At 37.1% G+C, this 14,079-nt stretch overlaps 1 protein-coding gene across 4 annotated transcripts in view; it reads left to right on the plus strand.

The window, feature by feature from the left end:
* Window positions 1-14,079, plus strand: part of FAT1 (FAT atypical cadherin 1) — a 102,847-nt gene that overhangs the window by 6,173 nt on the left and 82,595 nt on the right. For all 4 annotated transcript variants that reach the window (XM_030947369.1, XM_030947370.1, XM_030947371.1 and 1 more), the window contains exon 2: window positions 2,146-5,434. In XM_030947369.1, the coding sequence (XP_030803229.1) occupies window positions 2,167-5,434 (3,268 nt within the window). In that variant the 5' untranslated portion in view covers window positions 2,146-2,166. The remainder of the gene's footprint in view (window positions 1-2,145; window positions 5,435-14,079) is intronic.

A 14,079-nucleotide genomic window follows, 5' to 3' on the forward strand; every position in this document is an offset into this window, starting at 1 on the left:
TTGGAGTTAGTGATATCAGTTATTTGTTGCAAAGATTTGTGTGTGTGTAAGAGTGTTTGTGGTTTTTTTGTTTGTTTGGTTGGTTTGGTTTTTTTTTAAGCAAATATTTGTTAACTTGGCAGTATACTGGAACATAAAGCCCTGGAGACCCAAGTGCCTCTGTATTCCCAGGACATATCATAGCCTGGGAAGGAAAGTAGACGGGGAGGAATAATACTGTTTAGCCATTGAAATGGTGACTGTTCAAATCTCACTCATTTGCCCTCCCAACCTTTTCTTCATTCAGTGTTAAGACCTTGTAAGTATTGGTTCCAGCTAGTGACTAACTTCAAAGAACTTTAATGCTTTTTATTGTCACTTTTTGTTTGCTATGTTTATAGTTTTAATTGTGCAACTTAATGCCTAGATTTGGAAGACAGACACACTTTTTTTTTCTTCTTCTGGAAGGATATTACTTTTCGTTACTCCCCTGCAATACTTCCTATAGTCTGTGTGAATCTGAGTCTTAAATTCCTGTCAAAATCATTGACTTGGGAATATCTGTGACTGAATTCCTTCTGAGGTTTTGAAGTGAACTGTTGACACAAGCAGATTAATTTGCTCTGATATTTGCTAGTGGGCAGTCAGTCCATGGAATGTCAGCCAGTGTGATCTTTCACATATCTACCTGAGCAGGTGGGAAGCAGGGAAGAGAAAAATTACTGGAAGACAAAACATGAGTGGAGAAAGGAGACAACATGTGATATTATTTACAGGAGATGAACAGAAGTAGCGTGAAGTTAGGCACTTAGAGATTGACATCCAAAGGATGAGGGCAAACCAGGGCTAAAATGTGGGGAGAAAAAGGTCAGGAACAATAAAAGAATGACATAGTGAGTAATTAGTTTGATTTGTATAGCAGATTGGCCAGGGAAGAAAACTCAGAAGGAGAGGTAAGGGAAAAAATTTAAGCATAAATAGAGAAAGGAGAAATAAATGAATGTGTACTGCTTAATCAAAGTAATCAAGAAAATATTAGGTGCTTTCTACTTGCTGCAAAGAAATTTTGCCCCCAGGATCTTGTTGAAAGTTTGGGCTTGTTGAGGGAGCCTTCTGAGGCTTTGATTTGTTGTACTGTGAGACTTGAAGGAGTGAAGACAGTTGCTGTAAACCCAGATGAAGCAGATGGTCCCAGACGTCTTGTTCCTGAGGTTTCTGCCTTTCTTCCTGCTGCAATCTTGCCTAGATTTAGGTAGCAAAAATGTTATACTGACTTCAAAAGGCAAATCCAGTGAAGGTGTGCCTGTATGACTGTCTTGCTGTTCCAGGCTCTTTCTCTGTAATTTCTAGAGTGTGTTGGAGAAACCCAACTGAAATGTTCCTCCAGTAATTTTGATAGATTCTTGTTCTTACAGCTCTTGATACTCATTTGTTTCAGATCTGTTCTGAGAGGGGAATAAAGGAATATGTCTTATTCTTTATGGGCTTTACACCTTAGTGGTGCTTGATTTTTTTTTTTTTTTTTTTTTATGATTAGAACTTTCTTACACTATTCTTACAAGTGTAGTCAGAGCTGGAGGGAATACAATACAGAATTATTCTCTGTTCTATTAATAATATTTATAATTCTTGGAACGGGTACACATTGGATACTGTAAAGAATTGATGGTGATATCAAGCCAACTCTTGCAGTTTACTTCCACACAGTTGGACATCAGTCATTTTACAATCTAAATTAAATGAGGGAGGAGAATTTTCCACTAGACATAATTGTCACGTATGAAGTAGAGAACTGGAGTGAATGTTCGCTACTCCAGATTAGTTCTGACCTCGTTTGTTTGCTCATAGCAGACAGCATTGATATATTTCTTCTACCATGTTGCTTCATGGGAATGTTCATTTGAACTTAGCTCTGTGTTCCTCTTGTGTTGTGTTAGTAATTCCTAGGCTTTTGATGTAATGGATTCTTGGCATTTTGTAGGAGTTTTTAATTTATCTATGTTTCTATTACTGCAAATAATTTTGACACTTTATTCGAGAAAATGATATAGTCTAAATGTGTAACCTACAGTTTTCTTTCAGCATGAATTCTGAACTAAGCATCTATGTTTATTTGATAAACTTTTGAACAATCATAAGCCTTACTACATCTCTTTCTTGTTTCAGGGTTTCTTTGTAATTGCTGCCATGGGAAGATACTTGACTATGCTGTTGCTGCTGACGCTGCTGGTGCAGCATTTTGGAAACTGTGAAGGAAATCAAAGGCCACATCATGCTCCATCAATGCAATTTACAGAAATACAGTATAATGCCACTGTGTATGAGAATTCTGCAGCCAAGACTTATGTTGGGCATCCAGTCAAAATGGGCATTTACATTACAAATCCACTGTGGGACATAAGATACAAAATTATTTCTGGTGACAGTGAGAACTTGTTCAAAGCTGAAGAGTATGTTCTTGGAAACTTTTGCTTTTTGAGAATACGGACCAAGGGAGGAAACACAGCTATCCTTAACAGAGAGGTGAAGGATCATTACATGCTGACTGTTAAAGCAGTTGAAAAAAATACAAATGCTGAAACACGCACGAAGGTCAGGATACAGGTACTGGATACAAATGACTTGCGGCCTTTGTTTTCTCCAACATCTTACAGTGTTTCTTTGCCTGAAAACACAGCAATAAGGACCAGCATTGCAAGAGTCAGCGCGACAGATGCAGATATAGGAACAAATGGAGAGTTCTACTACAGCTTTAAAGAAAGAACAGATGTGTTTGCTATACATCCAACTAGCGGAGTGGTAGTTCTGACTGGTAGACTTGACTACTCGGACACGAAACGTTATGAGATGGAAATTCTTGCAGTGGACCGTGGGCTGAAGCTGTATGGTAGCAGTGGCATAAGCAGTATGGCAAAACTAACAGTTCACGTAGAGCAAGCAAATGAACATGCCCCTGTCATTACAGCTGTTCCATTGACTCCATCAGAATCAGACACAGATCCAACATACGCAGTTGTAACCGTAGAGGACAATGACCAGGGTTCAAATGGGGAAATAGCATCATTAAATATTGTTGCAGGAGATGCGCTTCAACAGTTCAAAACAGTGAGGTCTGTTCCGGGTGGCAAAGAATACAGAATAAAAGCCATTGGTCCCATTGACTGGGAGAGTCACCCTTTTGGATACAACCTTACCCTTCAAGCTAAAGACAAAGGGAATCCCCCACAATTTTCTTCTGTAAAAGTTGTTCATGTGACATCACCACAATTTAAGTCTGGTCCTGTCAGATTTGAAAAAGAGATATATAGAGCTGAAATAAGTGAATTTGCTCCTCCAAACACACCTGTGATAATGGTGAAAGCTGTGCCTAGTTACCCACATTTAAAATATGTATTTAAAAACACACCAGGAAAAATTAAATTCAATTTAAACACTCACACTGGTCTTATTACCACATTAGAACCCATAAAAGCACAATATGCATCCCATTTTGAACTTGAAGTTGTGACAAGTGACAGAAGAGCTTCTGCAAAAGTATTAATTAAGGTACTAGGCATGAATAGCAATCCTCCTGAATTTACTCAGACATCCTATAAGGCCTCCTTTGATGAAAATGTGCCAATAGGTACAAGTGTCATGAGAGTAAGTGCAAAAGACCCTGATGAAGGGGAAAATGGTTATGTGACCTATAGCATTGCCAACCTAAATCCTTTGCCGTTTGTGATTAACCATTTCAGTGGGATTATTAGTACCTCAGAAGACTTGGATTATGAATTGATGCCAAGGGTTTACAATTTAAGGATTCGAGCCTCTGATTGGGGTATACCATATCGCCGAGAAGTTGAAGTTCCTGTTACTATTATTTTAAATAATTTGAATGACAATATACCTCTGTTTGAGAAAATAAATTGCGAGGGAATAATCCCCAGGGACCTTGGTGTTGGAGAGCAAATAACAACTGTATCTGCTATTGATGCAGATGAGCTCCAGTTGGTGAGATACCAAATTGAATCTGGAAACGAACTGGATTTATTTAGCCTAAACCCAAATTCGGGAGTACTTTCTCTCAAGCAGTCACTAACAGATGGCCTAGGTGCTAAAATGTCTTTTTACAGTTTGAAAATTACAGCTACAGATGGAGAGAACTTTGCAAAGCCATTGTATATCAACATAACTGTAGCTAGCAGTCGCAAACCAGTCAACTTGCAGTGCGAAGAAACTGGTGTTGCCAAAATGCTCGCCGAGAAACTCTTACAAGCAAATAAGTTGCACAATCGTGGAGAAGTTGAGGATGCTTTCTTTGATACTCACTCTGTGAATCTGCATGCGCCTCAGTTTAGAAGTACCCTTCCCAGTAGCATTGAGATAAAAGAAGACCAACCTGTGGGCTCTAGCATAATATCTGTGAATGCTGCTGATCTTGATACTGGCTTCAATGGCAAGTTAGTGTATGTTATTTCTGGAGGTAATGAGGACAGTAGTTTCATTGTTGATATGGAAAGAGGAGTACTGAAAATTCTATCTCCCCTTGACCGAGAACTAAAAGATAAATATACCCTCAATATTACTGTCTATGATCTTGGAATACCACAGAAGTCTGCCTGGACCCTTTTAGACATAAAAATTTTGGATGCTAATGACAACCCACCAGAGTTCCTCCAAGACAGCTATTTTGTTGAAGTAAGTGAAAACAAAGAGCCCAACAGTGAAATAATTCAAGTTGGAGCTGCTGATAAAGATTTGGGGGCTAATGGAGAAGTGAAATACTCTCTTCTTACAGATACAGACAAGTTTACTATTAATTCTGTGACAGGAGTTGTGAAAGTTGTAGGGGTCCTGGATCGGGAGGAGCAGCCCATTTATTTGTTGAAAATTGAGGCTAGGGACCAACCTGCTGAAGAACCTCAATTATTTTCAACAGTTATTCTGAAAGTGGCTGTAGAAGATGTAAATGACAATCCTCCCAAATTTATTCCTTCAAATTATCATGTGAAAATTCGAGAAGATCTTCCTGAGGGAACAATTATTACATGGCTAGAAGCCTACGATCCTGATTTGGGCCAGTCAAGTCAAGTACGGTACAGCCTTTTGGACAGCGGAGACAGCACCTTTGACGTTGACAAAATAAGTGGAGCAATACGTATTGTACAAAGACTGGATTATGAAAAGAAACAATTTTATAACTTGACCGTGCGGGCCAAGGACAAGGGAAAACCTGTTTCATTGTCCTCTACGTGTTATGTTGAGGTTGAGGTAGTTGATGTGAATGAAAACTTGCACCCCCCACAGTTCTCCATATTTGCAGATAAAGGCTTCATAAAAGAAGATGCTCCTGTTGGCTCCTCAGTAATGACAGTATCTGCTTATGATGAAGATGCAGGACGAGATGGGGAGATCAGATATTCCATCCGAGATGGATCAGGTTTAGGAGTTTTTCGAATAGACGAGGAAAAAGGTAAGGTGACTTTCTGTTACTTTTATACACTAAACAAAATCAAATGCCAGGAAAGAGAGAAGGGAAGCAGCATTGTCACAGTTGATGTAGATGTCCTTGTTTGGACTAAAAGATGCCACCAACAATGTGTATAGTTCTGCCTGCTACTTAGGTGAAATTATTTTTATACATTTGATAAGTAATTTCTCTCTAATACTCCCAGTTCCATTCACCCTACCTAAAGCCATGCTTAAGTCTTAAAATCTATACCACACAGAAAAAGTAAGAATACTCTTGATATAAAAAGGAGGTCTGCCTCATGGGAGTGCATACACTCTGTCTTGTGGCCAGTGGGACTGTCATGCTTTTCAGTCTTAAATAACATTATCTTTTGCTCCTTTTACCGGAGGTATGCATGGGTGTGATATTGTCATAGTGCATGGTTTAGTTAGTTACTTTCAGAGTTTACAGGTGCCCATCTAGAATTCAGTAAGCAGTGCCATCTTCATCGGAAGGATTCTGGCAAAGAAAGCATTGATGCAACCTTAGAAAAACCTCATGTGAATCAAGCGGACTGAACTGTTGACTTATTGCATAAATAATACATACATTGATGTGCAGTGTGAGAATTTTTCCAGTGTCATGTGTTCAGAGGAAACATAATTTTATTTTCAGTAAAATCCTAGTGCTGATTTTTAACATTTTGGTTGGATGTCTGTGTAGCTATCTATTCATTTATGTCTTTGATAAAGAGAGAGCATTGATATTTTGCAGTTATCTAAGCATCTTGAAATAAATTGAGGGGGAATCTGGTGCAAGATTTGTCTACAGGTTACATATAGGTAAATGATGACATATGTGATCAATGTCTTAAAGAAAAAAAGCTTGCAACTGAGAATAAAAGGTGGGAATTATGTCTGATTCATCCAGAAGTCATTCGGTGTGTTCTCTGTGCTTCCCACAATTGTGAATGTGGGTAATAGAGACTCATGAAGCCACTTTACTCTGTAGGGTTTGGGTGAACAAACTGTTCCTTACTATTTTTCTTCTCTAGAAAGTCTGTTATTAAATTATGTGGTTTGTGGCAAAAGAACCAGCTCTGCAGGTTGAAATGTAGCAATGCTTCTCTTAGCTTTGCTTTTAACAAAGCACCTAGTTAAAGTAGTGAAACAGACTCTCTAAAAGTGGAGAATTGAATACTTTCTTTCCAAGACCTTGTAGTTTCGCTTTTGGACATTTGGTATGTGTGCAGAATATTAATTTGTGTATCATGATGCATTTCTTTTTACATAAGTGTATTAAAGTTTACTGTGTGTTATGGTATTTTAGAGGTGTCTCTAGTTGTCCTATAGAATGAGTCTGAGTTTGGCAATGTATTATACATGTGACAGGTAACAGTAAGTGAGAATGAGCCTGTTTACGAGTACGTAGGCAGATGTGTGTGTTTTTGTGGTGGTACTACCATGGCACAGTTAGTTGTCTGCATGAGTTGCCTCTCTACTTTTTTGACACAAAGCTGGTTTACTTGACTAACGAATTGGTGTGAGTTTAAGTAAGTTGCTTTATATCAGCTGGGTTTACAAAGTTAGCAGAGCTTGGGGCAAAGCCAGCTTCTGTTCAATAATATTGTCCAGAACAGTGGCTCTGTATTTTCAAGGCATGGGAGAGGCATTGTCTCTATTCATATCTGGTATCCAGTATTTGCATTTGTTGGGATGAAAGTAGAGGGATTTGGTGGGAAAGAGGTGGTGGTAGAGAGGGGTTGGTAGTTTTTAATCTTATTTAACAAATTCCACTTATGACACTGGTGTGGGAAAGAAAGTTTTTATTTTGGGTTTCTTCATGTGTATTTTCCATCAAATGGTGTGCTAAAGGAAAGAACATTGAGTGTGTACAAACATTACAATGTAGCTTAAATTTTGGATTGACATTTTATTTTGGTGAAAAGCCATAAGAATTGTTCTTGAAGGACTCTTTATACTGCAGTGTCTGAATATTTGTCATATTTTTCAAAATGGACTGGCCTTGATACAGGGAGCAGACTGATTATCAGCCAACAAAGCACACTGAAGAATTTGTGAAAGATAAATTTTTCAAGCAACTTGCTAACTTTTTCAGCTTGCTGAAAGCTTCTTTTGACTTTAGCCCTGAGCTACATGTCTCATCCTGCTGTCTTTGAAGAGCATCATACTACACTGTCAGTTCAAAGACAGATAAATTGGATTTAAGAACTTATTTCAAGTCAACATTAAACTATTCAGTGGTTCAGAGGGGCTCTTTTATCCCTTGCTTATAAGAAATTAAGGACAACAATCATATTTGCAGGTAGACTAGATGATGATAGAAGCATTGAATAGCTAGTTCCATGCATTGATTTTTGTTGACTTTTAGGTTGTCTTTCCTATGTAAAGTTTGTTTTAATTTTACAGTTCTAAAGGTAGGAAATAGTATTGGCATTTGATATTTGAACCTGTAATTCTGGTATTTTCACAAGGGACTTTGTCTTGAGTACTGTTTTCCAAGACTTAACCTTTATTTTCAGTCATCGGTTTTCATAGGTTCTGTTTTTTGCAGTTGTGCCCAAACCATTAGCAGTCAATGTCTTAACAGGGAGCACTAAACACCAATATTTCCATACTCAGGAGCTGCTTTGATTACTTAGTTCCCTGACTGCTCTGATGCTTTTACATAGAAAAAAAGATATGTTAGGAGTGAATTGGGTAGTCAGTCATATTTTAGCTTTCTTAGTATTCTTAAGCCTGAAAAGGCAATAATGGTCAGAAAAGAAGGAGAATAAGATGATAAAAGTCTAGAAAATTGCAGTAGTTTCTGTAGCACCTATATCACTGTCTATTTTTTGTAATGTAAAAAATAGGGCACACGCAGTTACCAGGTTTTAAAGTATTCTTCCTTTCCTAAGCTAAAAGGAAGTATTTTTCACATGAAGTGTAATAAAGTCATGAAACCCATTTCCTCAGGAAGTTATAGAGATTTATAAAGTATGACTAAAGAAAATAAATGATACTAATGACATTACTTTGAGGTTCAGCCTCATGCTATCTTCAGCTCATAAACTGTTAACTGGAAGCCAGGGGGGTAAGGGAGAGAGATCAGAGGTCATTGCTCAATGCATGATTCAGAAGTACAACTGTGCATTATGCCTGATATTGCACAGAAATAAAATTTAAATTGCATGGTAAATGAAGACTTTGAGATATTATATGAGAGGAAAAATGTTAAAATGAGATTTTTGTACTGTGAATTTATGTAACAAAGCCATTTGTTTATCCTTTAGGTACGTGTTCAGGAGAACTTGGAATTTAAGATAGCTTTTTATTTGTGAGTGGAACTGAAGGCTGTAAATTGAGATGATCAATTGGCTATATAAATTGCCTGCTAAAGTAGCAGTAAAATATTTTCTCAAAGAATTTGACAAGGAGTTGAGCACATTGGTGTGCATTAATAAAAGAAGGCATTGTGTTGATGCAGATCTCAGTGTGCCACAAGAAAAACCCATGCACCATCTAAATCCCATTAGCACAGAACAGTAAAAGTGAGATAAATCATGTCAATACCATGCTGCTACTTCGATTGAGAAAAACTCTGAATAATTACAGAAGTAATTGCTGGAGCAGAACTAAAGCAGAAGCTCTGTGGGATCAAGGCACTACTGAAACTTCCTTGTCCCAGTTTTTATTCCAGTGGGCAAGGAGGGAAAAAGAAGAATGTCTTCCTGTTTACTGTTTGGTTTTCAAATACAAGAATGGAGCCTTTTCATTGGCTATTTGCACTCCTCTAAGGTTAACTGAAAGATGGAAGCTCTAGTCTGTAAAAATGGTGTTGGGAAGAGCTCATAGTACTTCTTCCAGTTGTTTAGGCAGGTGAACAATGTCGCTCACTTGGCTGAATGGGACATTATCATGGGAGCACCAGCATGTGCTGAGCCAGTGTCCACACTGATTTTCAGCTGTAAAAAATGAGCCTAAGAAAAATTTGTAGCAGTTATCTGGCCTTCTCCAAAGAATTTTTCCAAGCAGATTGCTCTTTTCCTTGGGATATCAGGACTTCTGGCTTATTACTGAGCACTGCTCTTATCATGTTTCAAGGTTGTTTTTTATGGTTTTGCTTTTCTTTCTAGTGCTCAAAATTTAGATAGCTAAGGGAGCCACCAGCCTCTGGATGTGTAGATGCCATGGGTCATTTAGCCTAAGAAAGGTCTCATTGAAATGCTTAGGGAAGATGGGAGCCTGGAAACCGATGCTCAGAAGTGAAGGAAGGTTTGAGTAATGAATTCCATGGTGTCTGTTATAACTAACCAGTTGAGTGGTTGCATTTACAATCCTTATACATGCAGATGGTGGGTGTTACATGTAGGCCCTGCACAGTAAGATTTCAAGACAGAGTGAATTTTATAAACTGATTATCAGAAACTTAGCAAGCAGTTCAACTTGCAAGGCTACCAGCAGGTGATATCTAAACTTCTGCAATTGAGGATATTTCACAGTACATGCCCTAGTTCCAGAATGGTGTGAAGGATGATATGACAGTCTGAACCTCATACATGATAACCTTATTACTTGTGTTTACAGCGTGTAGTTGTTACCAGGAATCTTACTGCTCTTTCATTAACCTGATTTTGAGTTATTAGGCCATAATGTTACAGAACAACAGTAATCCTGCTTTAACGATATGGACAAAGTTTAAGGTGATTAAACTAATTTGCTGACTTAAAAAGATGCATGACTGTGGTTTTGTAAAGCAAAGATCTGTCTAGCCTGAGATACTGTCTCCAGTAGCACAGAGATGATGCTTTCTTCTAATACTTTCCCAGTCTCTGGTTATTTTGTATTGGGGAGTTTTCAAGTCACATGGTTTGTAACATTCACGTGCTTATCTTTCTTTTGTAGTCTTCTCTTGGAACCATATAACTTTCAAGTGTAACCTTGCTACTGTGATAAGGAAAAGTCTATTGTTTTGGTAAAAAATATTAAAGGAACAAGTAAAAAAACCAGCAGGGGCATATGGAAGAAAATTAATTTTATTGCACTATCTCTGTATGCATAAAATAGTGTCAATAAAGCTTAATGGCTATAGGATGCCATTTTTAATATTACCAGAACTATTTCCAGCTGGGCAGGCATTCATTAAGAAGAATGGATAGGATTTTAACTGTGTAAAGCAAAGTACTGAATTATATTCACAAAGGAACATGGCTAACATGTGATAAGTATGTTAACATTGCTTTGTAGTGTTCATGTAAATCCATTAACTTAAATACAGGATATCATTAAGATTTGTATGTAACAGATAGCTTCAGGCTCCATTTCTTCAGTGGTCTTTGGCTTTTGAGCTTTTCGAAGACTGGCATTAGCAAAGTTTAAATGCCATGATCATCAGTGGAGCAGAGCACGTAAGCACCCAGTGGATAGCTGTTAAACCAGCACCATTTTCTGGAACAGAAACCAACAGGCCTGCATCTACACCAACAACTCTTGTTGGAAGGGTGACTGTACCCAGATCATCTACTGGGAATCCTAATCCTCAGTTCATTCCTAACTGTGCCCCTGCTCTTTGAAAAACGGTAGTTGGCACAAACCAAAAGCAATTTAACAGTACACAAGTTCAAATGTTTGGGAATGTTTTCTGTCTGTTGTAAAGATACAGTCATAAAATACTTGGAGATAGGGGAGACATTTTTAATCAAAAATGAGATTAGTATGACTTGGTTTTAAGTTAATTGTAGTTAAGCAACCTTACAAATGCAGGACTTTCTTGACTTTTGCTTGAATGCTTCATATTGAAGTTGCTCCTTCAGTATACTTTATTACCTTGTTGTATAAATCGTGGATATAAACATCAGGATGTGCAAAAACTTAGTTTAAATTAAAAAAAAAAGGAAAAAAAAAGACATCAAGAAGTTCTTAATAATTTCCATTCTTCTACTATGCAAATTCCATGTTATATGTTGGCTTAGTGTTTATTCTGAGTCTTTGAAGATCTGTCAGATTGTAGTCACTGAAAACTATGAACAGAAAAATATGTTGAGCAAATCTTATTGTAAGAAAGCAATGAAACATTAAATTGAAAATTGTGATTGATCAGCTGATGTTGATACTAGGGAAAGAATATTCTAGGTGGGTTTAATATGATCAACTAATTCTTAGAGTATCTTCACATCATAGACTAAGTTTGTTTACAAACATTGACAATGGCATTTCTGCTTGGGTTCTGCCCACTGATGCAGTCTCACTGGCACATAGGTTTTGCAGTTAAAATTCCTTGTGTGAATATTTTGACCAGTTAAAAGTGAGAAGTAACTAAGAAGAAGCCCCTCATAGAATGGGGTCTTCAGATAGCATTTTTTTCCTGCAAAGCACAGTAGTTCTTCCCAGTAGGAGAGAGAGAAGGATTAATGGGGTCTCTATTTCTGCAAAATGCTAAGTGGCTGCAGCTTTTTTGCACAATAAAGTTTTACCCCAGCTAGCTCAGGTACAGTCATGAGTAAAGCTCAGAGCACAGACTAATCTTCCAGGTATCTAATTAGCTTTTCGGGCACATTTTTTTCATCCTACAGCTGCATTACATTGTACTGAAGTTAATGATTTGCCCATGTAGCTTTAGCAGTTAAATTTCTTCAGTAGCTGAGGCATACGTGTCCTAGAGTAAGAATTTAGATTATTCTGATGCAGTTTGAAGAAAACCCACAAAACCAACCCAAACTAAAAAAAAAATCTCAAGAAACCAAACCCCAAACCTAAAACAACAACAAAAAAAAATAACCTGAACAACCCTCAGCCTGCAAAACAGCCAAAACAAAAACAAAAACAAAAAAAAAAAAAAAAAAAAAAAAAAAACCCAGAATGATTACTAGGTTCTGTAAACTCCAAGTTAGAGTTAAATTCTTAAGCTTATAAATGTTAATTTGGAAGGTTAATCGTTTAAATGAGGGGTTGCATCAGCACTTCAGTTTGCAATTAAGAGAAGACCTAATTCTAATGTATGCTGGAGAGTTGAATGACATTCTAGTCAGCAGATGGAAATTTTTTCTTAATCAAAGGACTTACAAAGATTATTTTTGGATTCTGGAGTTGGTGGTTAGTTGTCACACTGACATCTGGAACAGAATTTCGGGTCAACACCTGGAATTTGAATACAAACTGAAACTTATTTCTTTGGAAAACAGTACAAAGGCAAGGATCTATTTGTTTAAATACTGTGTAATTAAAACTCTTGAAAGAGTTTGAGAGATGTATTTTTGTGTGTATCTCTGTAAAAGTGAATGTGGGGTTGGGTTTTTTTTTGTGTTTTGAGAAAGTTTGGGAACATACCTGTTCAAGAAGATTTAGTTTATCTGTGCTAAATAATAAACAATACTGCTGTTCTGGAAGTATTAAGTAGTATGGATCAGAGATGCAGAAATAGTAATTCCTTTAGCCTTCTCTGTGAGGATAGTTTTGTAAAAATAACACTACTTAGAAAAAGAGGGCAGGGCAAGGATTACTTTGGTACTTAAGTGTTCTGGAAAGATATTTTAATGCTGATACATATTAAGGATGTTTTCTAGGGCTATATTTTGTTCTTTGTCTGGGCATTCTCTCCCTTTGGTGTTGAATTGAGAAAGATGAGGAGCATGAGAACATATTCACTGACTCTAGACCAGGTCTGAACATTTCACCTTTCCTGCTGACACTTTTGTGAATCCTTGGCAGGAGAGTCCTTATCAAGCTTCTCCAGAAACACCAGACAAAAAAGGTTTTGTTGTGACTATAAATAATAAGGCAACTTATGGTACTATGCTCACCCAAACACTATGACCTGTTTTTTAAAGCATTTATCCAATGTTTTTATGACCTCTGTTTCCTACCATAATTTTCAGTGGTAGTCAAGCATGCTATATATGGAGCAGAGCTTAAATTCTAGCTTAGTCTGCAAGATGGGAGAGACAATCATATCTGTGTGGGACACTTAAATTGAGGAGGCATACTTGTGGTTGTTAATTACAGATACTAAAAACTTGGGTAGACTATTTCTAAAATGGGGTGTTATTTTCTGCTTTCTAATTAAGCATAATGCAGTGGGTTTCTGTTGTGTTCAGTATGAAAAAGAAAAGAGAGTGAAGCTGATGCAGAAGATGGTCTGTTTCATTTTGGTTTTATGGATTTTTCTTCAGTGTTATTAAGGCAAACTTGTGCCATTATGCAAGAAAAAATTAGTTATGTTAAAAAAAAGTAACTGTGCCTAAAGTGAGTAGTATTTTGAGTTTAAAAAGCATTTGCTTAAAATTTCATGCAACTAAAATATATTTTCCGCCAATTTGTTATGGTTTTAAAAATGAGTCCTTTGCCACATAGATTCTCTTTTATGAGACGGTACAAATAGTTGTAACACCAGCTTACTAATAATGATTTTTGTACTTCTAGATCTCCTCTAGTATTAGAAATCTAAGAAGTTTTCTTTTAAGACTGTAGACCCAATGTAATACAATTTGTGTCTGATTAAAGAAATAAAAGAAGCAGGGATGCACTATCTGTTAGACTGAGGACAAGGCCTGAATTTGCTGCTATCCGTAGAAAGCAATACAGAAAGTATTTTACTAGAAGATGACTAAATTCAGGTGTCAGACAACCATGGTACTGGCAATCAAGCAAAGTATCTCACATCCAAAA

This window comes from Camarhynchus parvulus, chromosome 4 (assembly GCF_901933205.1).
Source record: "Camarhynchus parvulus chromosome 4, STF_HiC, whole genome shotgun sequence".
Lineage (NCBI taxonomy): Eukaryota > Metazoa > Chordata > Aves > Passeriformes > Thraupidae > Camarhynchus > Camarhynchus parvulus.